The sequence below is a fragment of the Ursus arctos genome, unplaced genomic scaffold (assembly GCF_023065955.2).
Source record: "Ursus arctos isolate Adak ecotype North America unplaced genomic scaffold, UrsArc2.0 scaffold_19, whole genome shotgun sequence".
In the NCBI taxonomy this organism is placed as follows: Eukaryota; Metazoa; Chordata; class Mammalia; order Carnivora; family Ursidae; genus Ursus; species Ursus arctos.
This window is the reverse complement of record NW_026622863.1, coordinates 49,844,471-49,871,245: the sequence shown is the minus strand read 5'-3', so window position 1 is coordinate 49,871,245 and position 26,775 is coordinate 49,844,471. Positions and strand designations below refer to the sequence as shown.

At 45.0% G+C, this 26,775-nt stretch overlaps 1 protein-coding gene and 1 pseudogene across 1 annotated transcript; one reads left to right on the top strand and one right to left on the bottom strand.

The window, feature by feature from the left end:
* Window positions 1–1,906: 1,906 nt before the first annotated feature.
* On the top strand, window positions 1,907–26,775 carry CARD8 (caspase recruitment domain family member 8). Its single transcript, XM_057314529.1, has 13 exons — window positions 1,907–1,990; window positions 3,658–3,841; window positions 7,070–7,192; window positions 8,364–8,486; window positions 9,863–10,006; window positions 13,859–13,914; window positions 16,042–16,192; window positions 16,756–16,985; window positions 17,061–17,323; window positions 20,555–20,680; window positions 21,028–21,169; window positions 22,246–22,290; window positions 26,099–26,775. Exons 3-13 carry the CDS (start codon window positions 7,149–7,151, stop codon window positions 26,362–26,364), a joined length of 1,590 nt encoding a protein of 529 aa, XP_057170512.1. The 5' UTR covers window positions 1,907–1,990; window positions 3,658–3,841; window positions 7,070–7,148; the 3' UTR covers window positions 26,365–26,775.
* Window positions 10,269–13,183, bottom strand: LOC113243356 (density-regulated protein-like; annotated as a pseudogene).

The window sequence follows — 26,775 nt, the reverse complement described above, 5'->3', positions numbered from 1 at the left end:
CCCTCTTTCATTGATACACACCCTTGCGATCACACAGCGTCCACTCAGCGAATGCAGGATAACCTTCCATCTCAAAGTGTTCAGCTTAATCATTTCTGCCACATCCCTTTTACCACGCGCGGGAACAAATCCACGGGTTTGGGGGATTAGGGCAAGGGCATCTCTGGAGGGCCATTATTCTGTCTACCATAACAAGGAAATGATCTCCAGAGACATTTCTAGTAAATGATGTTACTTAAGTTTACATCAAGATCGAGAAAGCCAGGATCGAAGAAACAAGCTGGGAATGTGAGTCGGAGAAAAGCTGTGGCCTGTGGATCGGAACTTCACAGGGAGAGAGAAAATCGGGACCGCGTGCGAAAGCAAAGGCAACATTGTCTTGATGAATCCGATGATGCGATGGACGTGCGTATCTTCCAAGTGTGGAAAGCATTTATCTGACTTCACAGAAGGAAAAACCAACAGAGACAGGGGAGTAGCTAAAAGGCAAAGCAGAGTGTGCGTTTGAAAAATTCTCCTGGGTAATCCTGTCTACACAAACTCTGGGGGAAGGCAGCTGCTCGAACATCGTTTTTTTTTTTTAAAGATTTTATTTTTATTTATTTGACAGAGATAGAGACAGCCAGCGAGAGAGGGAACACAGCAGGGGGAGTGGGAGAGGAAGAAGCAGGCTCACAGCAGAGGAGCCTGATGTGGGGCTCGATCCCATGACGCCGGGATCACGCCCTGAGCCGAAGGCAGACGCTTAACGACTGCGCCACCCAGGCGCCCCCACATGTGGCTATTTAAATTTAAATTAATTAGGGATTCCTGGCTGGCTCTGTCCGTAGAGCATGGGACTATCGATCTCGGGGTTATGAGTTTGAGCCCCACACTGGGTGTAGAGACTACTTAAAAATAAAATCTTAAAAAAAAGTTTTTTTTTCACATTTTAAAAAACATTTTTAAAAATTAAAGTAAAAAGAAATACATTTAAATGAATTTAAACTCGGGGCGCCTGGGTGGCTCAGTCGGTGATGCATCCAACTCTTGATTTCAGCTCAGGTTGTGATCTCAGGGTTGTGGGATTGAACTCCGAGGTGGCCTCCCCGCTCAGCTGGGAGTCTGCTTGAGATTCTCTCTCCCCCCTCCCTTTGCCCCTCCCCCTCACTTGGATGGGGTGCTCTCTCTCTCTCTCTAATAAATAAATAAATAAATAAATCTTTAAATGAATTTAAACTCAAGTTTCTCAGTTGTACTAGTCACATTTCAAGTGCCCAATAGTGACAAAGGTGGCTCGTGGCTTCCGCGCTGGACAGCACAGATATGGCACGTTTTCTTTTCTTCCTTTTCTTTGTTCTTAAGGAATTATTTATTTATTTGAGAGGCGGAGAGAGCGAGCATGCAGGAGCGGGGCGAGGGGCAGAGGGTGAGGAGAAGCAGACCTCCCACTGAGGGGGGAGCCTGATTCAGGACTTGATCCCAGAACCCCAGCATCATGACCTGAGCCCAAGGCAGACGCTTAATGACTGAGCCACCCAGGCGCCCCTTATAGAAACATTTAAATTTGAGTATCAGTGGGGTGCCTGTCTGGCTCTGCCGGTAGAGCGCGCATGCTTGACCTCCAAGTTGTGAGTTCGAGCCCCACCTTGGGTGTAGTGATTACTTAAAAACAAAATCTTAAAAAACAAAATAAAATTGGGGCGCCTGGGTGGCTCAGTCATTAGGGGTCTGCATTCGGCTCAGGTCATGATCCCAGGGTCCCGGGATCGAGCCCCACATCGTGCTCCCTGCTCTGCGGGAAGCCTGCTTCTCCTTCTCTCTGCTACTCCCCCTGGTTGTGTTTCTTCATTTAAGAAGGGGAGGTCCCTACTTAACTGACTCAGCCTCGTCCCCTTCGCTTTCGGGTTCTCCTTCCCCAGATGAACAGAACCGAGAACAGCCTGGGGATGGCCGAGCCACCAGCTCTGCCTTCTCCATTCTAGATCCAGGGGAAACCAAGATTCCATTGGTAAGTGCCGCCTGAAAAGAGCGGTGGTGTGGCCTTAGGGGAGGGAGGGACAGACGGGAGTAGTTTTAGCAGCAGATTGTCTACTTCTAAACTCCTTTGGAAATCAGCCACACAGGGGAAGTGGGTTTTCGTGACCTCCAGAAGCCAAGGTCATTGTGGGTAGATCTGAGCCAGCCAGAGCTGGCATGCCAGCCAGAAGAAAGCAAAATTTAACTCACTTTTGCAGAATTTATAATATCCTCACACAAACCTTTCTTTTCAATGGAGTAGACCCCGTGCACAATAAGCTACTTTAAAGAAGACAGAGGCTGTACGGGGAGCTCCCTCTGGAAGGCATCGAGCCCCCCAGCGGCAGCTGCTGTCCAGAAACTGGACTTAATCCTCCTGCACTATTCATCGATTTCTTTTTTTTTTTTTTAAGATTTTATTTATTTATTCGACAGAGATAGAGACAGCCAGCGAGAGAGGGAACACAAGCAGGGGGAGTGGGAGAGGAAGAAGCAGGCTCATAGTGGAGGAGCCTGACGTGGGGCTCGATCCCAGAACGCCGGGATCATGCCCTGAGTCGAAGGCAGACGCTTAACCGCTGTGCCACCCAGGCGCCCCTTTCTTTGTTTTTTTTATTTTGTTTTGTTTTAAGTAGACTCCACGTTCAACGTGGGGCTTGAACTCCTACTGACGGAGCCAGCCTCGCACCCTAATTAGTTCCCGTTAATTGCTTTATCAGGTTAATGTGGTGATGGCGTTATGACTGATGTATCCATTCTTTTTTTTTTTCAAGATTTTATTTATTTATTTGACAGAGAGAGAGACAGCCAGTGAGAGAGGGAACACAAGCAGAGGGAGTGGGAGAGGAAGAAGCAGGCTCCCAGTGGAGCAGGGAGCCCGATGCGGGGCTTGATCCCAGGACCCCAGGATCACGCCCTGAGCTGAAGGCAGATGCTTAAGGACTGAGCCACCCAGGCGCCCCAGGATGATAATTATCTAAGAAGACCCCCTCAGAATAAACCCAGGCCCGCCCTAGCCAAGGAGATGCTGACTCTCCCTCTCCCTCTCCCTCACTGCTTGTCCCAATAAGTACTCGGGCTTCTCCCTCATTTCCGGGTTAGTGGCTATGATTGGAACCCACTGTCTCTGGTTAGTCTACCTCAGGCCGGGGACTTTACAGAATATTCCCGAACAGCGGCCAAAAGTCCCTTTGTTTCGGGCACATTCCCTGTCTTCTCCGGCCTGGAATGGACTGCCTAATTTCACTTTGGGGGAAAAACAAATTAGCATAAGCCTGCGGCTGCTCATCTTCCTGAGCTGACAAGGTTTAGGACCGGAAACCTTCTTTTTCTGCCTCCTCCCGCCTCCTCTTCCTGTTTCTGCGCCATCTTGGGTGCAGCTGGCCTGTGGACACCGTTCACTTCAGATTTCCCACCAGTGTCTCAGGTAAAAATCAACAATGGGAAACAAACTGATTGGCTTCTAAAAAAGAACCCCAGTGGATATAATTTGGTATCTTAACTAATTTAAGTTTGTTGGTTTAATTAAAATAAACATAGGTCTTGAAAGTTATCAACATTAAATGTGGAAACTTTTATTCTACCAATATTTCCTGAAGGTCAAATAAGCTCATGATCTCTTGTTGCGGTATTTATTTATTATTTTATTATTTTTTTTAGGTTTTATTTATTTATGTGACAGAGAGACAGCCAGCGAGAGAGGGAACACTGGCAGGGGGAGAGGGAGAGGAAGAAGCAGGCTCCCAGTGGAGGAGCCCGATGTGGGGCTCGATCCCGGAACGCCAGGATCACGCCCTGAGCCGAAGGCAGACGCTTAACGACTGCGCCACCCAGGCGCCCCGTGGTTTGTTTTTAAAGATTTTATTTATTTTATTGACAGAGAGAGAGCAGGGGGAGCAGCAGGCAAAGGGAGAGAGAAGTTGGCTTCTCACCGAACAGGGAGCCTGATGTGGGATTCAGTGTGGGACTCGATCCGAGGACCCTGGGATCATGACCCGAGCCGAAGGAAGGCACTTAACCGACTGAGCCACCCAGGCGTCCCGGAAAAAAATTTCAGATGAGGTCAGGATGGACTAAGATTGAAATGAATGGATTTTAAAGCTACACCGGTAAAAGATTGAAATTCTGCTTTCTCTCTGTTCAAAAGACAAGTTTTCCTAAATTGTTGGTCTACTCTTGATGAGAAAATGTAAACAAGGTTGTTCCCTCTTTTCTTTATCTGCCCAGGAAAACCAGTTTCTCTATTTTGTCTTTTCAGGTCTTTGATCACTTAGTTAAAACTTCTCAGAATTAAAGGATCTCAGTTTTGCTAACAACTATATGACCCTACATATTGAATCTTATTGTCATTTGGTCCAATAAATAATTAAGTTTTGGGTTTTATAATGATCTGTAATCCTACTTAGGCTTCCGTCTTTATCACTTGCTGAGGTTTTTAACAATCTTCTCCAAGATTTAAATTACAAATGAAGTCTTTTGGACCAATGAGGCTTTTTATTTGGTGTGTTAAGTTGCCTGGAAAGCACCGGCAAACAAATGATAAGCCTTTGGTTATGTTGTCTGGGTAAATGTTCTAGCTAGTCTAGAGATGATATGCGATTCCTAAATTTTTAATATGTTTTGGTAATAAGGTCATCGCTTAACATTCTAATTATTTAAATGTTACATGTCCCGGGCGCCTGGGTGGCTCAGTTGTTAAGCGTCTGCCTTTGGCTCAGGTCGTGATCCCAGGGTCCTGGGATGGAGTCCTTCGTGGGCTCCCTGCTCAGCGGGGAGTCTGCTTCTCCCTCCGACCCTCCTCCCTCTCATGCTCTCTCTCTATCTCATTCTCTCTCTCTCAAATAAATAAAATCTTAGGAAAAAAAAAAAGAGAGCACTGAGGTTGACTTCATGAACCATGGAGGCATAAAGCCCGTTGGAAGTGTTGGTCTGATAACCTTGCTTCTGAAGTTCCCAGCGGCCTCTCCAGGTGGGTAAAGAATGTCACTTCCTGGCAGGTGCAGGAACCTCAGGATACTTTGGGGACCTCATGAAGAGGAATTCACCCAAATCTATAGGTATTACAGGCGTGTCTGATGGCAAGTACTTGGCTTGGCTTCTGGCCTGGAGAGGCTACTAAGAGTTCAACCTAGAGATTCCTTATAAAACTTCCAGCAAAGCAAATTTTAAAAGATCTGTACAGCCAATTGCTCTTCTTGCTGAGCTAACCTAAATTATTCAACCAAGTTTGTTAAAATTGGACTTGTTTTGCAAACAAATTGGTCTTGATTTGGTGGTCTCTAAAAATGAGGATTATTATAGAGAGAAATTATGTTTCAATAACCCTCTTTTGTGGTTGCTGAATCCTAGTTCTGATTGTCTTTAAAAGTCGTTTGCCTAAGTTAGCCAGCTTGAGCTAAACTTCGGAGTAATTGACACAATAGCTTTGGCTGCCTCTTTGGTGGGTCTCCAAGGACTTATGGTAGAACAACACATGAAATAAGCAAAACAGCATTTTTTTAAAAAAGATTTTATTTATTTATTCGACAGAGAGAGAGACAGCCAGTGAGAGAGGGAACACAAGCAGGGGGAGTGGGAGAGGAAGAAGCAGGCTCCCAGCGGAGGAGCCCGATGCGGGGCTCGATCCCAGGACTCCGGGATCACGCCCTGAGACGAAGGCAGATGCTTAAGGACTGAGCCACCCAGGCGCCCCAGCAAAATAGCATGTTTACTCAGCAGGACTCTAGATGATTCTTCCCAGGCGCTAGATGCACTTAACGAAAAAGACCACAAACTTCCTGCTCGAGGTTTCAATAAAAGACCGGACCTAAAAGCCCTCAGTGGCAACCCACTTGGGACCCTTCTCACTCTAGAGAGCTTTTTCTTTCCTTTCTGCTCTTGCCTTCAATTCATAAGCTTTCACTGCAGTCCACCCTTTTGTGTCTGCGAGATTCATTCTTCGACTCTGTCAGACAAGAACCCTGCGATCCTGAAACATTACTGTTGTAGTGAACCTTGCCCTTATAAGACAGTGAACTTAATCAGTACATGTTGTGTGGGTTCTGACTGCAGCACTGGCCTGCCTCTCCCCATGTCTCTCCCTCTGCTCGGCCTCCCTAGTTCCTGAGGCACAACAATGTTGAAATTGAGCTCATTGATACCCCGACAATGGTCTCTCAGTGTGAAAGCGAAAGGAAGAGTCACTTATATCTTTCACTTTAAATCAAAAGCTGGAAATGATGAAGCTTAGTGAGGAAGGAATGTCGAAAGCTGAGACAGGCCAAAAGAAGGCCTCTTGTGCCCATTATCTAAGTTGTGAATGCAATGGAAAGTTCTCGAAGGAAATGAAAAGTGCTATTCCAGGAAACACACGATTGATAAGAAAGAGAAACAGCCTTACTGATGCTGTGGAGAAAGTTTAATGGTCTGGGTGGAGGATCAAAGCAGCCCCAGCATTCCCTTGAGTCAAACCCTCATCCAGAGCCAGGCCCTGACTCTCCTCAATTCTCTGGAGGCCGAGAGACATGTGGGGGGTTGCAGAGGACAAGTCTGAAGCTAGCAGACTTTGGTTCGTGAGATTTAAGGAACAAAGTCGACTCCATAGCTTATAAGTTTCGAGGTGGTGTGGGGGAAATGAAGCTGTTCTTCCTTCCTGTTTTGTGTATTTTTTCTCCAGTTTTTTTGTCCCACTGTGTTGGTGCAAATTCTTCTGTGGACTCCAGATGTCTCCCAGAGCTGTTTTTGTTTGTGGATGGCTGTGTCATTCTTGATTTTCATGAGGGGCATGGAGGCTGGGGTCTCCTCTACCGCCATCTTGGTGATATCCCTTCTCTGATCTGGGAGTTATTTCTGTATCTTCTGTATTTGCACATAGACAGTTTTATATAAAATAAAATAACATAATTTTTAAAGTTCCTAATCTTTTCTGGGTCTCTCTCCCAAGTGCCTTGCTTTACTGGAAACAATTCAACTGATGAATTTTGTTTTGAATGGACAATAAGCGACTTTGGTTAGCGTGTGGAAATATAACAGCTAACATTTACCTGGAAGTTCTTCCAACTTCCTTGAATACAATTTTCATTTCTTTTCTCAGGGTTAATAGAGACATAGCAGGGGATAAACACAGCGGCTGATAAACGGAAAAAGATACATTTAAGGACAAGATCCAGGAGATGTCCTCTGACAGAGTCAGGAGTAGTTCTCTGACATGGAGACGGTATGTATACTACCCTTCGAGGGCTCTTGACGGCTTTGATTCCTGTGTAGCTCATTATTGTTCCACTAAATACTGAGTATTATGGGCTTTATTGTTTTGTTTTTTTTCCTTTAAAAAAAGGCTCTGCTTACATTTTTACTTATTCATGCATCTCGTCATACCAGAAGGGGAAAACCTGCCTGGGCACCCAGATGTTTTACTTTGACTTTTTCTCTCCAAGGTGGGGTAATATAACCTTGACTCTGTGTACAATCCCCACACGCTAGGGCACATGGAGGTCACTGAAGTGAGTTATTTTCTCTGGGAACCTAATGTTTTCTAGCTTGGGTACTGAGTCATATTACCTTTTTATAATTAATCATCACATGGATTTGTGTTATATCCTTATTTAAAAGTCAGAAAATGGATATTTAACTCAGAGAGTGAAGCCACAATTTTGACATGAATGTAAGTTCCAAGAAATGGCGGTGCCAGCCTGTGGATTCTTGCTCTTTGGTTTCCATTGGTCACCACAAACTCGCACTAAATCAAGAGATATTTCTTTGAGGGAAGTATAATTCATCTAGTGTCGTGCAACTTTATAAATGTTCCCTCCTGTTGATAGCACAGCAGTCAGGAACTTCTCACACCCCCTACGTTACTAGTGCGCCATATGTGTTTTTTTTTTTTAAAGATTTTATTTATTTACTTGACAGAGAGAGACAGCCAGCGAGAGAGGGAACACAAGCAGGGGGAGTGGGAGAGGAAGAAGCAGGCTCCCAGCGGAGGAGCCCATGTGGGGCTCGATCCCAGGACCCTGGGATCACGCCTTGAATTAAAGGCAGACGCTTAACGACTGAGCCACCCAGGCGCCCCCTAGTACGCCATACGGTTATACAAGTTATATACGCATCTATAGTCCGTCTTACCAGGTGTTACATATATATGTGTGAACATGAAGGTTGGGGATCAAATGAGGCTTCCTCCTGAGATGCCATCACTGTCTGCTGAGTGTAGACAGAGGAAGAGTTAACACTGTGAAATAAGTGGATCCCAGGGTAGACGTCAGACAGCGCGTCTCTAAGACGGAACATCTGATTTGTGTTACTTGCACTACATCACAGTGAAGAGACCCTCCCACCATCAAGTTCCTTGCACATAATGAAATTACAACTCCCTTGTGTTTCCCCAGGCTGTGTGGGTGCTGCTGGTGGGCAAGCAGAGTGAAACGGTCCTCAGAGCCCATTGACTCATCAGGTCAAACGTTGATGGTCCCTTTCTCTTCTCGGGGCACAAGCTGTCTAACGTCTGATAGGTAAGGGACATATAAACAGTAAGGAAAAATGGGAGACTTTGGATCTTGTCCTCTGCCTCACAGAGATTCATGAACAGCAAAGACATTTAGATTATTTGCATAAAAATCAGCCTATTTCTTGTTTTTCATCATTATCACTTTTTATTTTCAGATAGTTTAAAACTCACGCGAAGTAGCAAAAAAGTACTGAAGTGACAAAAATGTACACGCAACCCAGCTTCCCCTAATGATAATATCTTTGATAACAATAGTCATTGTCAAAACCGGGAAATTGACATTGACTCAGCACTATTAACTCAGATACAGACTTTGATCAAGGTAATACTTGACAGGCTAGAAAATATTGCTGATGAACAGAAGAATTCCTCAGTCTTGCTTTGTCTATCCACCCCTTCTTAAAGATCCACTTTATTTGGTAGAACCAATGCGAGATACTCCAATGCCCGTCTCTAGTCAACTGGACTGTAATAGGTGATAAAGGTCAGAGCTATCAATAAAATTCTTGCCATGATAGACAGATTTCATATCCAGAGTGTCTAATATGGAAACCATTGGCCATTTGTGGTGTTTGGGCACTTGAAATATGACTAGTTCAAATGAGGAGCTGATTTTCAAATTTAATTACTTAAAATTTAAGTTTAAATAGGCATGCATGGCTAGTGGCTATCATATCAGATAGTGCAGATCTTGGCCCAAAGGAACTCCCTTGTTCCTAACCCTCAATCTTGATCCTAGCCAGCCGAGGGAGACCAGAGCCCAGCTCTCAAGTGTGAAGAAGAAGAAAGCACCTAACATAGGGCTTTCCTGTTCCATATCTGGATGAGGATCCCCCGTGGAAGAAGGAAATAAGCCTGATATCCATCATTTCCTTAGCATTCTCATGTGTCCCTCACCATGTGGAGGCAAGAGGCAGAAGAGGAGCACTACTACTACCTGGGTTCTTACAGCACATACATAATCTCACTGATGTCCGGGAATTTCGATCGATCACATTAGGGTCCCATTCTCTTGGGCACCAATGATGGATGAACGCAGAACATAAGCTAGGAATCTTCTCTTCTCCCCAAAATTCTCAACAAGGTCACTTAGGTCAACAGCCTGTTCTGAAACAAAACCTTACAGCAAGTACTAGGTGCTGAGAATCCGCTGAGTTCTGCTTCCCTGGGATGGAGAGAGCAATGTTGAGTGGGACATAGAGACTCAGTTGAATATGTTATAACAAGGGGCGAGATGGAGTCATGGGGGTTTGAGAGTAGATTTCCCTGAAGACAAAGCGTGGGGTCTAGGGCTTTTAACATAAAGTCATGCTACAGAGATTGTCCTGCCACCAGTCGTCGCTGCTGTATTCATTACACAACTTCCCTTCTGCTTTCCAGTGGGTATTGCAGTACTTTTAAGACGTCGTCGGAAGTAAGCTCCCGGCTTTGGTTTTCCCCAGAATATGAAGAAACGGTAACAGTAGAGCCCCCACAGTACATCATTGCTCCTGGACCTCGGTCCGGTAAAGAAGCTGTTTCCAAGTAAGGGGAATGATGACATGGGGAAAGCTGATGGTAGTATTGGATTCTGTTCCTCGATATCACAGGGACACATGAGGATCAGGGGATTAGGGTCATTTATACAGGAATCGGGGCGATAATGAATGAGCTTATCCAGTCTTACCAACAAACCCAGAAATTTCTGAAAGAGGCCAACCACCTCTTCTTCCAGGAAGGCATCTTAAGAAGCTGTACCCAAAAAGGCAGTAACTGGTGCAAAGATCCTTGTGTCATTGGCTGAGCTGGGAATCAACCCAAGTAACCAACTCAGTGCTCTGGGCACCTGCCTGCTCTTGAGGCTGAAGGATGGGGTGGGGTCCCTGAAGTGGTGTGTTGGAAATACTCAGCACCCCAGTTCCCCAGGGGAAGGGGGAGAGCCTTTATTTGTACCGTTTGCCAATTTCTGTGGGGTGACTCATTCCATCATGGTGGATTTCAAACGACCAACATGATGTCCCCGAACATGGCGTTGGAAATAGATATGCAGTATCCCACCATTACAGAGTATTTTCACCACACAGATACCATAGATGTAAGTAACTTCAAGTGGGCAGCGTATAGAGGTGCCTGACTGGCTGAGTCAGTGGAGCAAGCAACTCTTGACCTTGGGACCCTGAGTTCGAGCCCCACTTGGGTGTAGAGATTACAAAAATAAATAAATAAACAAACTAAAAAAAAAAGCACAGAGTATAGTAAGACATAGTAAAATAGTTAGAAATTAATAAATTTTTAGCATTCATTACCTTTGTTAGATAAGTCTATTTAAATGAAAATATTATATAATTTAATTTTTTATAATAACCACATTTAACAACCTAGCCACAAAGTTCCTGGAAAATTTAACAATCAGATCCCACCATCTCGGATGAGCTGGCTCCCACTCACGAGTGGCTTCCTCCCACCTCCTAAATGCAACCCCAGCCACCCACTGGCACCCAGCATGCACAAGCACCATAAGAGAACAGAAGGCGGTGTATTACCCTCAGTGCTTTGCATGGGGCTGACATAATCCGTGACTGATTTTGTAGCCTCAGACATAGCGCCAGGACTTAGGAGGGCAGGTCAAGGTTGTCTCGCATGCTTGCCCAAAATCCTTTTGAGAAAAGAGCTACAGTTTCTTTCTTTAACTCCAGTTCTCCAAATACTTGTTCCTTTTAGCCTTAGTCTATGTATCAATTTCTCTGTGAGTCCCTTTCATGTGGATGTGAATAGACATATCAAGGAATATGTAAGGAATCCGGGGATCAAGGATGACAGGTATAGAGCAAGAAATGAAGAGAATCTAAGAAATGTCACTGAAATTAGATGACATTTCATGATCCCATGGCATCAGTCATGCAGTAACTACTGTACCCACAGAAATCAGTGCTTTGTTCTTCTTTCATCACACCCCTTCTTAGGAGCTAGGACTCTTGTCCTTTGATTCCCCTGGTCTGCATTCATTCCACATTTCCAACTCCCAGAGACAGAGATTGGATTGAGGTGGTTGTCTTCATCCAGAAAATACCACCTGCCTTAGGGGCAGATTTCTCACAACCAGGTGCTGGCTTTGTGAACCACTAGGTCACGCTATAGATCATGGTTTTCAACTTTGGCTGAATATTGGAATCATTCGGAAGCTTTAAAAGTAATGATGCTGAGGTCCTACCTCTAGCCCCTGATTTAATGGGTCTGGGAGGTGACCCGTGTATTGGGGTATTTTTAAAGCTTCCCAGGTGCAGTCAAGTTTGGGGACGACTGCTATGTGGGCATGTACTCCACCCATGAGTCAATGACTAATTCAGTGTTGTTGTTTTTTTTAAGATTTTATTTATTTATTAGACAGAGAGAGACAGCCAGCCAGAGAGGGAACACAAGCAGGGGGAGTGGAGAGGAAGAAGCAGGCTCCTAGCGGAAGAGCCCGACGTGGGGCTCGATCCCAGAACGCTGGCATCACGCCCTGAGCCCAAGGCAGACGCTTAACGACTGCACCACCCAGGCGCCCCTAATTCAGTGTTTTTATTCCAACAGTCATAGGACACCATCAGAGCCATTTTAATTAATTAATTAACTAATTGATTAATTTATACCAAATGACCCCAAATGTTTATTTGACTAAATTCTATTTCATGCATAAGCACGGCAGCCTCCCCTGTTTGTTAGGTTTGGCAGTTAAAAAAAACCCCAAGCAGTCTCATCCAGAACAGTGCAAATGCCAAGGGTAAGGGTAGTCTACAGTTTGACTGTAGGATAAATATATATATTTTTAAAAGGCCTCCCTCCCTCTGGCCATATCAACTCTTATTTCCAATCATTAAATATAGACACATTTTCCAAAAATCAGTTCTTTGCTTCTCCAAGATCTTCAATGCCATCATCATCTATGTCAGGTGATTTTTCCTGAATGACATCAAGTATGTCACCTATAAAGTCTCCCTGGATGATGATTTCATCCTCTCCTGTTACTGAGGCACCACAGGAGAATTTTTGAGCAAAAAGAAAAAAAAATCTCTATTTGTTTTTTGAAAAAATTCTTTAGCTTTTATTTATTTATTTGTGTGTGTGAGAAAGAGAGAGCACAAGTGGGTGAGGGGCAGAGGGAGAGAGAATCTCAAGCAGACTCCGAGGTGATGGTGGAGCCGGACTTGGGGCTCGATCTCACAACCCTGAGATCATGACCTGAGCCGAAATTGAGTCTGACAGGCAATGGACTGAACCACCCAGGTGCCCCTCTCTGTGCTTCTTTGGGATCAATTTCGAGAGTCGCAAGGCCACACACTCCTGTTACATATTTCTTTTTCCACTCTGGGGATTTTGGCGATACCAACCTTTTGTGGTATTGTCTTCTTTTTTTAATTTTATTTCATCCCTTCCACCTCTCTTCTGCTTTTTCTTCTCTTCCTCTTCCCCTGCTGTGCCTTGACCCTCACTAAGTCCAGCTTCTTGTTTCTGTGAATTTTCTGCGGTAAGATTTGCAAACTCATTTGGAACATTCTTCTCGAACCACTGTTGGCATTTAGCCACATGGGGCATATATATTCACAGTACTCTGTTGGTTATGAACGGACTCCACGGTAAAGGACTCAGAGTGGGTAGCATGCATCTAACTTGCCCTCCGGTATTGCCCCTCAGACCTCCTTTGCCATCATACCCACCGGATTCAGAAATACCAGCAATCATCTCCCAAACCCAGATGGTCACACAACCCCGTGTTGCCTCCGCTCCTGCTACTATCACCAGCTGAAGGGACACCTTCCCAATCAGAAAAATTTAAATAAAAGAAGTTAGGTATGGACACTAGTATAACAGGAGAAGAGGTAGAATGGTCAAGACACATTTGGTCTGAGAGATCCCCTTAGTTCTAATCTCCATATATCTGGTTAACAAATCTCTCTTTATCGAAGTCATCTCTCTTTTGAGAGTCTATTGGAACTGTCAGTAGAACTTTCTGTGATGATGGAGATGTTCTCTTCTGCATTAGCCAATACGGTAGCCATTTGCCACATGTAGGTATAAGCAGTTGAAATGTGGATAGTACAGTTGAGGAGCTGAAATTTAATTTAATTTAATTTAACTTAATTTAATTGAATGTTTAAATGGCCCCTCCTGGCTAGTGGCCATTGTTTGGATAAAACAGGTCTAGCTTGTAATCACATCCCCCTTATTATTTTTTACTTTTTTGGGTGAACTGATTCTTTTTTTACTTTTAAGATTTTATTTTTAAGTAGTCTGCACACCCAACATGGGCTCAAACTCATGACCCCAAGATCAAGAGCCACATGCTCCACTGACTGAGCCAGTCAGGCACCCATTGTGAACTGATTTCTAATACTTTCCTTATTTTTGAAACTCAAGGGCCCCAGACAGTACCGAAACAGAAGAGCAGGAATCTTCACAGACACAAGAATCAGGTAATTGGGGGCACCTGGGTGGCACAGCGGTTAAGCGTCTGCCTTCGGCTCAGGGCGTGATCCCGGCGTTCTGGGATCGAGCCCCAGATCAGGCTCCTCTGCTATGAGCCTGCTTCTTCCTCTCCCACCCCCCCTGCTTGTGTTCCCTCTGTCGCTGGCTGTCTCTCCCTCTGTCAAATAAATAAATAAAATCTTAAAAAAAAAAGAATCAGGTAATTGGCTAATATAGAGATGAAGCCAGGGGCGTGTAGTGGGCTGATGGAAAAGACCTGTGGTTTTACCTGGAGGAGACAGTCTTGAAGTCCTTTGTGGTGGTGATGATCAAAAGCAATTTTTCTTACGTCTAACACCATCCTCCCTACAACTTAAATGGGAATGTGAAGTCCTTGTAATCTTGATATAATGTCTGGAATGGATTCCATATTCCAAACCCTCTATTAGGGACATTAAACACAGTCTTTTTTTATTATCCATGAAAACTCTATGAGTGGATGGTACAGACTATTTCAAAGACAAATAAAGCAAACTGAGAGGTGAGAAATCTTCCAGGTAGGAGGGGAGGTGTGACAGCAGTGGATTGTGTTTGGGTTCATTAAAAGGGGCCTGTTTTCTTTTACCCTTATCCATGGTAAGACTTCAAAAAATAAGCAATGTGTGATTAAGGGTCTCGAGGCTTTGTGACATTTGTACTCTGACTGGCTTTGGGCTGGGACACATTCCTATTGCTTGAGTCTACTAGGGTTGCCATAACAAAATACCCCAGACTAGGGCCCTTCAACAACATATGTTACTTTTCTCATCGTTCTGGAGGCTAGAAGTCTCAGATCAAGGTGCTGGCAGATTTGGTCTCTGGTGAAGGCTCTGGTCCTGGCTTGTAGATGGCCACCTTCTCCCTGGGTCCTCACATGGCGTTTCCTCTGTGTATCCAGAAAGAGAGACAGACAGAAAGATCTGGTATCTCTTCCTCTTCATATAAGGACACAAGGACACCAGTCCTATTGGATTAAGAGTTCTTTCTTATGACCTCATTTCACCTCTAGGACTTTCTTATGGGCTCCATCTACAAATTCAGCTCCTATACCAGCCCAATGCTTTGTGTTGGGTTGGGAAAATTAACCCAGCTTGACTGTCCTAGACCCTGTCCTTACTTGCTTCACTAAGTGCTCATGGTTGGAAACCATCCCACTGGGTGTGAAGTAGTTTGAAAGCCACGTGAGATTGAAGGAGAGCAGGGCACTGGTGTTGGCTGTACCCTGATGCTCAGCCCAGCTCCTGTGCTTACCAGCCACGTGGTCACAAGGTGAGTTCATCTGTATTCACATGAACAGCTGACATTGTGTGCTATTTTGTCTAGGTACCACACAGCCTGGTACCAAAATACAGAGCACTTTTACCTAAGAGAAGAAAAGCTGAGAAAGGTTAAGGAACCATTTGAGACTTTGTATTTTTCCTGTGAAAATCCCTACTCTCTGCAAAATGAGATTCCATCATATATAAATTTTGATAAACCGATTTTGTCAGAGCACAGTATATCAGAGACTTCTGTCGTCCAGGATAGAGGTATTTGTTCTATGCAAATCATCCTCGCCTAGAGTCTGAACGGTGGGAATGAAATCCAGCAGCACATGTGCGGAGGGTCTCCAGGTTGTGCTGGGAAGGCTCTCCCAGGGGGATGATGGAAACGCTCGGGGAACAGGTCTGGGGTGCCTCTGGTTGGATCCTGGCCAACACTAGGGTGAACGGCTGTGCCTTTGCCTCTTCAACTTTCATGCTGTTCCTTTTATGGGCTTGCCTTCCCTCACCGGCATCTGGTATTAGCTGCTTCTTGGGACCATGTAGAAATTTAGATGCCATGGTTCCTGCTTGAGGTGAATACTGCCCCCCAACAAAGCTGTCCAGTCTCGCTTCCTTCTTAAATTTGGGGTGCAGTTTCAGTAGTAACCAAGAACATTCTTGTGCCTTTCTTTGTCTGGATTCAAAGACCAAAGCCCCTTGTTCTCCCCTCATACCCTTCTCTCTGATGTCTGGATTCCCAACAGCGCATGTGCAATCCAACATCCAGGACTCCTTCAGGCTGTGCCTTTCCTAGCAAATCCGCATCTGACATGCGCAATGTATATTTTTCAGAAGAGACTTGGTCAGAGGAGAAGACACTAGTGCCCCTCTGGGCTCCTAAACTTTCTTCCCGGGCTGTACCAGCTTGTCAAAGTAATCAGTTTCTGGGACCTGAAGGACATGTGGATATTGAGTTGATTGATGAGAGTGCAAACAGATACAGGTAAGAATCGAAGATGCTGATTGTTTCAATACAATTCTACTATAAAGGAAGTGTATGCTATATGATATTTACACGTATACACCTATATGATAGGGTACGTGATCCATCCCTTAGACATCGGAAATTTTGTAATGTTCTCTGTATTCTATGAACTGAGTTGGTATTTTAATTTCAACATATGTAGAATACAGAGAAAGGGGGGCTTAGAGAGCTTAATTAGCTCTCCAGAGTTTTCTAACGTGTTGAAAGTCACAGGTGGGTCTTGAACCTTACTCAACCCCGAACACCACATCCCTCGAACTTTTGCTCTTTAAATCAAAGACCTGGGGAGCCTGGGTGGCTAAGTCGATTAAGGGTCTGCCTTTGTCTCAGGTCATGATCCCGGGGTCCTGGGATCAAGCCCCAGGTCAGGCTCCCTGCTCAGCTTCTCCCTCTCCCTCCGCTGCTCCCCCAGCTTGTGCTCTCTCATTCACACTCACTCAAATAAATAAATAAAATCTAAAAAAAGAAAAATCAAAGTCCTGGTGTGCTCCCAGCATGACTAGTACTCTGGTTCCTTTCAGTGTCCACTTCCCCATGGCTGGCTTCTATCTGTGGCCAGTGACAGGCCTTGGCTTCTTGGTAACAGCGCCAGTGACCGTGAGGATTGCGTTCGATTCTTGGGGTCAGCACCTGGACCTGAAGTTACAGCACGAGAAGCAGTGGGTGGTGGCAGGGCCTTTGTTTGATGTCTCTGTGGAGCCTGAGGGGGTCATCACTGAAATCCACCTCCCCCACATCATCTCCCTCCCAGGTAAGGAGGGGAGAGGCGAGCCATAGGGAAGGTTGGGAGGCACATTTTCTGATCACCTTTGTCGTTGTCCTACAGCAAATGAGGTCGATATCTCTTGGTTCCACGTTGCTCATTTTAAGGATGAAGGGATGGTCCTAGAGCGGCCAGCCCGAGTGGAGCCTTTCTATGCCGTCCTGGAAAACCCCAGCTTCTCTCTGATGGGGATCCTGCTGAGAATCGTCAGTGGGACTGGTGTCTCGGTCCCCATCACTTCCACGGCACTGATTTATTATCACTTCCACCCTGAAGATACTAAATTTCACTTGTACCTGATCCCCAGTGACTCCTCGCTAATAAAGGTAAGGCTGGCAGATTTTGGAGAAGAAGTGAGAATTGTACATCAGCTGATAACCTTGGACCTTGTGTTTCTTTATCTTTTTTTTTTTTTTAAGATTTTGTTTATTTATTTGCCAGAGAGAGAAAAAGAGAGACAGAGAGAGAGAGAGCACTAGCAGGGGGAGTAGCAGGCAGAGGGAGAAGATGCCTTCCCGCTGAGCAAGGAGCCCAATGGGGGACTCGATCCCAGGACCCTGGGATCATGACCTGAGCCTAAGGCAGACGCTTAACCGACCGAGCCACCCGTGCGTCCCGAACCTTGTGTTTCTGTATTGAACAGAAAAGTCAAGGCACAGATTTCACTGATAGAAGCATTCATCCTCCTCCCTGAAGTCAATCCGTAGGTGCTGACTCTTGAGCCATATGCAAGGATCTGCAATAGGAATTCAGTTCTACTAAAAATGGAGCTGCCTTTGCTGAATTTCAAGGAGAAGAAGACGGGACACAAGAGTTATGGGGGACTGGAAGAAGGAATCATGCAGAGATTTCATTGTAGAATTTGAAACGACTAATATCTAAATTAACTACAGGCACACACACATGCGCACACACGCCCCTCTGGAGTCATCCTCCTCCTGGGAGTGGCATCTCCCTCCAATGCATTTGTAAAGGCTCAGAGTCCCCCAGCCTTTCCTGGGTTAGTGCTGAAGCAGACATGGTGGCCTTGTGGCTCTAGAGCTATTGTTTTCCTAGATAAAGTACCAGGCTTGGTGGAGAGGTTACTGGGGAAGATTCATTTGATTCTCTGACCAATTGGTTCATTCTCCTACAGCCCAAGCAGAGACAGGTGCATGCCTGGTGGCATTAGGGTGGTGAGTAACTGTGGGTATTTAAAATACAAGAGAAAATATTTTAATCTGGATGCTAAAGAGGACTGTTCCTAAGGGTCTGCAGGAAAAGAAAATAGCAACAAAAACCCAATCAAAGTCGTATGTGACTTTTCTTTTGGTCTGGTCACACCCTGGTTCCCAGCCTGGCCCATGCTTGCTCCTTCTTCCTTCCCGGACCCCAAATCTCATAGGGCCACTTGCTCCCGCTTTTTTGATTCAGCAGAAACAATGAGATAAAAATGACCTCATCCCCCCACCCTCAACGTTGTAAGTCTAATTCTGTGCAGGCTTTACTCCCTCGGCCCCCTCCTGGGGCGACAAGCTGCCCCCTACTAGCGGGAGACCAGGGTTTGAGTCGTGTCCCGGATCCCTTTCCCTCTGGCCTTTCCCAGGACACCATACCTGGAGGGATCTTCCCTCACCTCCTCTGTCAGTGTGTCCTACCCTGTTATAAAAAATGAGAAAGGTGAAGGGAATCAGTTTCAATCCATAAGACAAGCTAAGTACAGGAATATATCCCACTATCTGCAGAAATCTGCTCTTAATGATAACCCATCAATGTTCTATTGATGTATTTGGTTATTTTAGTTCCAATCTCTTATTCTTATAAATCAGTTAAATGCATCTCTTCATTTAAAATAGTTTTTAAAGATTTTTTAAAGTAATATCTACCCTCAACATGGGGCTCAAGCTTATGACCCCGAGATCGAGTCGCATGCTCTACTGACTGAGCCAACCAGGCTCCCCTAAAATAATTCTTCATCAGAGATGGCATGACACATTACTGTCTTTCCACCATCCTTTTCTTTCTATCCCTCTGAGCTGTTACTCTTTACTAGCGTGTGTGTAGTGACTCCTTGAGAGCCCGCTGCCTCCCTCCCCTGCCTCTGTTCCACTATGGTTTGATTTCCCTCCAGATACAATTTGAAATTTTTCTTCCACTTGATCTTCCAGGTCCAACTGATGTTCCACCACTGGACATCCTTTCCTTTAGATGGATCTGCGGATTTCTTTTACCATGAATCAAATATGCAGATACGTGTATTGCTCCCTAATTTTTGCAAGCGGACCCACCATGCATCCAGCATCCAGATGGAGAAGGGGAACATCACCAGCTTCTCTCTCCTCCCGCCCCCTCCCGATCACTACCCACCACGAGTATTTACTAACTGGACTAAGGACACCATCTACTGTAATTGTTTTTGACAGCGATTCTTGCTCGTTAATTCCATAAATTCTCTACTGAGCTGTAGCAGAGACTTGCCAAATGCTATTATTATTTTGTTGTTTGAGTTCTAGTCTGTGTCTTTGGCGGCTCCTGAGATAGTTCTGAGGGCTCTTCTGCTCTGCTTCTGGGTGTCTCTGGGGTGATGTCACTGCTGTATTACTTGCTGGTGGGCAGGTGCCAGGACACCTCGTGGAGCAGGAGCCTCGTCATGGAGGGAAGTCGTCTCTACCCTCATCCCTCATAGATGCAGCTGCAGACAGGGGTAGTCCTCTGCCGAGGCACAATGAGGAATCCTCTTTGTCCCCAGATTTGAGGAGCACTCAGACATCCCTGCCACATTATACAAAGAAAAATCAAACTATACAAAGATTTGTGATAAAAAGCAATCCTTTGTGGGTGTGTGTGTGTGATTGGGTGACTCAGATGGTTAAGCATCTGACCTTGGATTTCAGTTCAGGTCCTGATCTCAGGGTCTTGAGATGGAGCCCAGAGTTGGGCTGTGTGCTGAGTTTGGAGCCTGCCGAAGATTCTCTCTCCATCTCCCTCTGCCCATTCTTCCCTGCTGCCCAAGGTAAAAAACAAACAGAAAGAAAGAAAGAAAGAAAGAAAGAAAGAAAGAAAGAAAGAAAGAAAGAAAGAAAGAAAGAAATCCCTATCTCTGAGATAAGCACCAGGAAAACTTTATTAATACATCTCTCTATGGGGCGCCAGGCTGTTGCAGTTGGAGGAGCGTGCTACTCTGGATCTCAGAGTTGTGAGTTTGAGCCCCACATTGTGTAAAGAGATTACTTAAAAATAAAATCTTAGGGGCGCCTGGATGGCACAGCGGTTAAGCGTCTGCCTTCGGCTCAGGGCGTGATCCCGGCATTCTGGGATCGAGCCCCACATCAGGCTCCTCCGCTATGAGCCTGCTTCTTCCTCTCCCACTCCCCCTGCTTGTGTTCCCTCTCTCGCTGGCTGTCTCTAAATCTGTTGAATAAATAAATGAAAAATCTTTAAAAAAATAAAATAAAATAAAATAAAATAAAATCTTAAAAGAAATACATCCCCTCATGTCCAGAGGCATATGTATATATACTTTTGCTTATTTACTTTTAGCTTTGCCCCCTGATTTGCTTCTGCTTCTTCTTCTGCAGGCAATAGATGATGAAGAAGCTAAGTTTCATGGTGTGCGTCTGCAGACCTCACCCCCAGTGGACCCCCTGAATTTTGGTTCCCGTTATATCGTGTCCGGTTCGGCTCACCTGGAAATAATGCCCCAGGTCAGTAGAATTTGAATCTAACTCAAGTTGAACTCAGGTTTCAAGATATTTTGTACTTTTGAAGAAAAATGGAAGACCAGTGGAGGGTCAGTAGCTCAGGTGATTATTCTCTGAACCATATCCTGATAAGACCTGGGCTACCTTTCCTTCCATGGGATAATACTATTTCCTAAAATTGTGTACTTAAAAATTGTTGACCGTTCTCCCTTTGTTTTCCCTCCAACCAGCCATGAGACCGTATAGGAAATGGATTATATTTCAGTGGCCAGTTCACAGTAGGCACACAGGCCTTTCCACCCTGCCCTCAACCCCCTGATACTTTAAGTCAAGTGGTGTGTTTCCTCTAGGAGTTGAAATTATCCTACAGGAGTCCTGGAGAAACCCAGGTATTCTCTAAAGTCTTTGCTGGGAGGATAAAGGAACCAATCGTACTTGAAGTTACCGAAAAAAGACACAAGACTTTGGTTTGGCGCACTTTGGTGAAGCCAGGTAGGTGACAATATGAGACTAAAATTTGGGGGGATGAGAACAAATTATGCACCTCTTTCGGGTCGTAGTGAAGTGCGTCAGAGGAGAAGGTCTGTTTATGGTCCCATCCCAGAGAAGAAAACAAATCTACTCCCAGTTCACGGTCAATGTTGAGTTGAAACAAAAGTGTTGACAGTGGTCAAGTTTGCCTGGGATAGGGATGGCCGTTGGTGTCGAGAATTGGACCGTCTCATACCTAGGTGGTATTGAACGGGAGATGCTAATTACAAGAATCAGAAGGAGCAGAAAGTCGATTTAATTCTATCTTCTGGGCAATTTTATAATTGTTGTCATACATAGAGACTAAGCAGCTGCTGAAGGAAAGACACAACACTTATCAGACCTTTAAAGAACAGCAGGGATTTTAGAAGGAAAATGTAAGAGCATGTGGAAGGCTCAATGGTAAACACACCTTAGTGATTTTCCCAAATGGTTGCTCCAATCAGCAAATCTCTCACCAATTTATATGTGTGTTCAACTTATAAATTCTGCACTATCAATGATCCCAGTATTATAGGGTTCGATGAATATGCTCACTTACTGTTCAAATGTACTCACGTCATGATGGTATTTCGTGTCTAAAATACATTTGCCTAAGGATAATTTATGTAGAACAGTATGATAATTTTACCATGCCTTTCACCTTTCTTCACATATTGGCTTATAAATAGAAATAGAATATTGGAAAAATGTGTTCTTTCATCTGATGCATTTCCTTAATGGGCAGCGAGTGACCTTCTACTTCATTGAGTTCCATTAGTATATCAATGTTCCAATGGGATCCTTAACTTAGGAAATGGAATTAAATTATTTTAGTGCGTTACATCACAGGCTAGAGAAACTACAGGGGCACCGGTCTGGCTCAGTCAGAAGAGCCTGTGACTCTTGATCTCAGAGTTGTGAGTCTGAGCACCATGGTGGGTATAGAGAATACAAGAAAAAACAACAACGACAGAAAATTTGAAAAAAAAAAAAAAGGAAAAACCAAATAAAGGTAAATGGCTCATTTCATTCTCCAACTTTTCCTTCTCTCCTAGTGGAGCTCCAGTTTCAGGCTGCATCAGCCCCTCCTGCTCTCTCAGGTGAGTGCAGTGTCCGCACGAAAGTCGGAGGGACGAGTCTGATGTCAGGAGGTCTTCGAGTGGTGTGATGTGGCTCAATCAGGGATCACACCTTCTCTTCATTTAGGAAGACCGAGTGGTGTCAGAGACAGATGTGGAGTCTGATCCACTTCAGTGAATTCGTGAGAGGGTTTAATATGCAGACTCTGAGCATGCAACCACGTCTTCTTGGGGAAAACATCTTGCATCTGGTGAACTATCAGTGAAAGTAGTTCAATATGGCTGGAGATGAAACTCTAGAGGGACGGAGGGCACCTGAGACAAGAGGCAGGCACGAAACAGAAGTTGAAAGCAGAAGGGTGATGATGGCTGAACTCTTTTGGACCTTAGGCTGAAGGCAAAGGGGGACTTTGGAAGGGTGGGCAGCAACGCACTCACTCTTCTGAACAGCGTGGGTGACTGTGGGTGAGGAATGGACAGGAAGTGGGAGCCGGGTTATGAGGGTATTGTAAAAATTAAGAACAGGGCTTAGCTGGGAATTGGTTAAGGTTCCTGGAATTGGTAGGTAGCAGAGAAAGGAATTATTCAAAGTAAGGAGTCAAGGGCAACTGGCTGGTTCAGTCAGAAGAATATGTGACTCTTGATCTTGGGTAGTTGTGAGTTCAAGCCCCACCTTGGGAGTAGAGATTACTAAAAAAAACAAAACAAAACAAAAAAAACCACAACAAAACAAAACAAAGCAAAAAAAACGAATAATAACACCTTTTAAAAATAAATTTAAAAAATAAGGAGTCAAGATTCAGAGGACTCCATTCTGCCTTCCACGTTGTTGGTTTCATTGTCAGGCTCCACACATCAAAGTGACAGGTCTCCTGTCTCAAAACAGGTCATCCAGGAAGAGAGAGAGAGCATCTCCTGATCCCTCTCCTTCCTCAGGTGCCACAAATGGGCAGCAGACCCATTTCCTGGCCAGCTGGTGTTATTGTCAGGAGGTCCAGAGAGGCAGATGAGCTATAGAAAATCAGGCCCCACACCTGGAGTTGCAACTGGGTTCAAACCCAACCACAGATCTTGGTTAAGAATGAGGTAAACAGGGGTGCCTGTGTGGCTCTGTTGTTAAGTGTCTGCCTTTGGCTCCGGGCGTGATCCCAGGGTTCTGGGATCGAGTCCCGCATGGGGCTCCCTGCTCTGCTGGGAGCCTGCTTCTCCGTCTCCCACTCCCCCTACTTGTGTTCCTTCTCTCACCGGCTGTCTCTCTCTCCGTCAAATAAATAAATAAAATCTTTAAAAGGAATAAAAGAATAAGGTAAAGATGATTTCACGAAGCAAATTGGAAGGATTTATGTAGGTGATGAGTGTGTATACCAACAAAAGGTCTCTCCCCTTCCTAGTCTACAAGCTCTTTTTTTTTTAATAAAATAACCTAATTATTTATTATTTTTTTAATGATTTTTTTATTATATTATGTTAGTCACCATACAGTACATCCCCGGTTTCCGATGTAAGGCTCGATGATTCATTAGTTGCGTATAACACCCAGTGCACCATGCAATACGTGCCCTCCTTACTACCCATCACCGGTCTATCCCATTCCCCCACCCCCCTCCCCTCTGAGGCCCTCAGTTTGTTTCTCATAGTCCATAGTCTCTCATGTTTCATTCCCCCTTCTGATTACCCCCCTTTCTTTATCCCTTTCTTCCCCTACCGATCATCCTAGTTCTTATGTTCCATAGATGAGAGAAATCATATGATAGTTGTCTTTCTCTGCTTGACTTATTTCACTTCGCATTATCTCCTCCAGTGCTGTCCATGTTCTAGTCTACAAGCTCTTGAGCAAGAGATAGCTGCCACCTGTTGTCAGAAGGGTGAAACTGACCCTCGTTTGCTGTCTCCACAAGACTCTTCAGAAGCTGCTGCCAGCCCACATCTTGGTTCCAGTCTTCATCCTGGCCAGCATGCACTGTGAAGCATGACATCCTTTCCCCCTCTTTCCCTTTTGACCTGGTCGCATCTTGCATTTAATACCAGAATCCTACTCCTTCAGATCCTCCTCTGATACTAACTCTTCTGTGGAGACTTTGCTTTAAGGTCTAGTCATTCCCTCCGTTCTGACCCAAAGGCTATGGTTGCGTTCTTCTCTTATGGAATTATGGTGATAAAAATGATCATGATGACAAGTGCAGCTTATTGAATGCCTGTAGCATGCTGCATATTCAGGGTACGTATATTTGTGCTTCATACTCACCACTTCTGTCGAGCCCTGTCAATACACATTGGCTGGCCTCCCCAGAGAATCACGGAGGAGTGTCAGACGGAACATGGCCATGGCCATGAAGTAGCAATCCTGTACGGAGAGTAGCCTGAGACAGACACACACCCCGCACTCATGGGGTTTCTGGTCCAGCAGGTGAAAACAACGAAGCTGATTTCACAGCACTTATCAACCTATAGTTGTGGTACGTGTTCCAAAGGAAAATTAGAGGGATTTAGGAGACGATCAGATGGGAGGCTCAGATCTAACCTTCAGGGAGTTGAAAAAGTTTCAGAGCGCATCCTGGAGAGAGGAAAAAAGTGAAGTGTATGTCCATTTAAGAAGATTGAATAGAATTGCTAAAGAAATGGGCGTGAAAACAACTGAGGCAGCAAGAATAGGTTAAGCTGAGAATTTTTCTGTTAGAGGAACTTCATTCATTCAAATTGAGGAGTCACCGAACGTACACTTCCAATGACTTTTCAACAGAAGCACCAAGACTTCAGAGAAATCACGTCATTAAGTTAAGCTGTTTGGTTACAGTTGCGATGACTGGACATTAATGATCTGCACCACTGTGTTAAGAACAAACGTTCTAGAGGCATGAGTTGTATATAGAAAGCAATCACCCTTTTGGGTGCCTGGGTGGTTGAGTCGATTAAGCAACCAACTCTTGATTTCGGCTCAGGTCATGATCTCAGGGTTCCGACTCTACACGGGGTATGGAGTCTGCTTAAGATTTTCTCTCTCTCTCTCCCTCTGCTCTGCTCTCCCTACTGGCTCTCTCTCTCTCTCTCTCTCTCTCTCAAAAAAAAGGAAAAGGCAATCATGTCTTTAATGAAGAAACTGAGGAACACGAAAGCAATATGTTTCAGCCAAGGTCACACAGGTATTATGCATGGGTACCAACATGAACCCTGAGTCAGCATGATGCAAAGTACCTTCTTCTCTCCAGTGCTCCCTGTCCCTTCTGTGTTGTACTTAACCCGTTAAATCTCTTTCTACACAGTTTATCACAAGACCCTTGAGGATGGGGAGCTAGTCAGTTCATTGGCACCTCTGGCATCATGCTTACCAATGTATGAACTTGAACATTGTTAGAGGGACAAACAGATGAATGTAGGGCAAGATAGAGCCCTCTCTAGGGTTCCAGTGAAAACCAGAAAGTAAAGAAGGAGAGGTGCTCAAAGCTTGGAGGGGAGGGGAGGGGATGGGATTGAAGAAGAGAGATCATTGAGTGTCCCTAAATTCATAGACCCCTGAGAATGGACTGGGAACCCTGAGGGTATGTGTGTAAGATCTGGGCAACATGTAAAAGAGAATAAGCAATATCTCCACACAGGATTCTGTCTTTAAGGGGCACCTGGGTGCCTCAGTCAGTTAAGTGTGTGGCTTGATCTCAGTTGAGCTCTTGACTCAGGGGCTTGAGTTCAAGCCCCATTGTGGGCTCCATGCTGGGCATGGAGCCTACTTAAAAAAAAACAACATGAAAGAATTATGTGTTTACACTGAGTGTAGGTCCTGAACCATATAAGTGAGCTATCCCTTTCTGAGTCTGCAACTCTTTCTTCTGCCCAGTTGTGGCCTTTATGAAGGAGCACCGCCGGCACCTGCAAGCCAGGCTGGGGGACCTGAATGGAATACTGGATGATCTTCAGGACAATGAGGTCCTCACCGAGGAGGAGAAGGAGCTGGTGCAACAGTCACCGACACAGCAGAGGAAGAATGAGACCCTGCTGAGGATGGTGGAGAGGAAAGGGCCCCAGGCCCTGGAGATACTCTTCAAAAGCCTGAATCAAAGAGATCCTTACCTGATGTCCTACCTCAGCCAGCAGAGTTTATAGCGGTGACTCAGGACGACACTCGGGAAGAGAGAATCCAGTGTTCTCCATTGGAAATGCATAAACAGGGGAGCTGGGGTGGCTCAGTCAGTTAAGTGTCTGACTCTTGATTTCAGCTTAATTCATGACCTCAGGGTCATGAGATTGAGCCTTGAGTTGGGCTCTGCACTCAGCTTGGAGTCTGCTTGAGATCCTCTCCCTCTGCGTCTCCTCCCACTCTCCCTCTCTCAAATAAATTAAATAAATCTTAAAGAGCAAAAGAAAGAAAATGGATAAACGGACATGTGATCGTTGAGTTCAGTGTCCAAGACAAAATGGCCCAGGTAATACCTACCCATCCCACAGGTTTTATGGAGGACTGATGTGTCACTTGTCAGATCCCCATTACTGTATCCTAATGTTTTATCCTCAAGA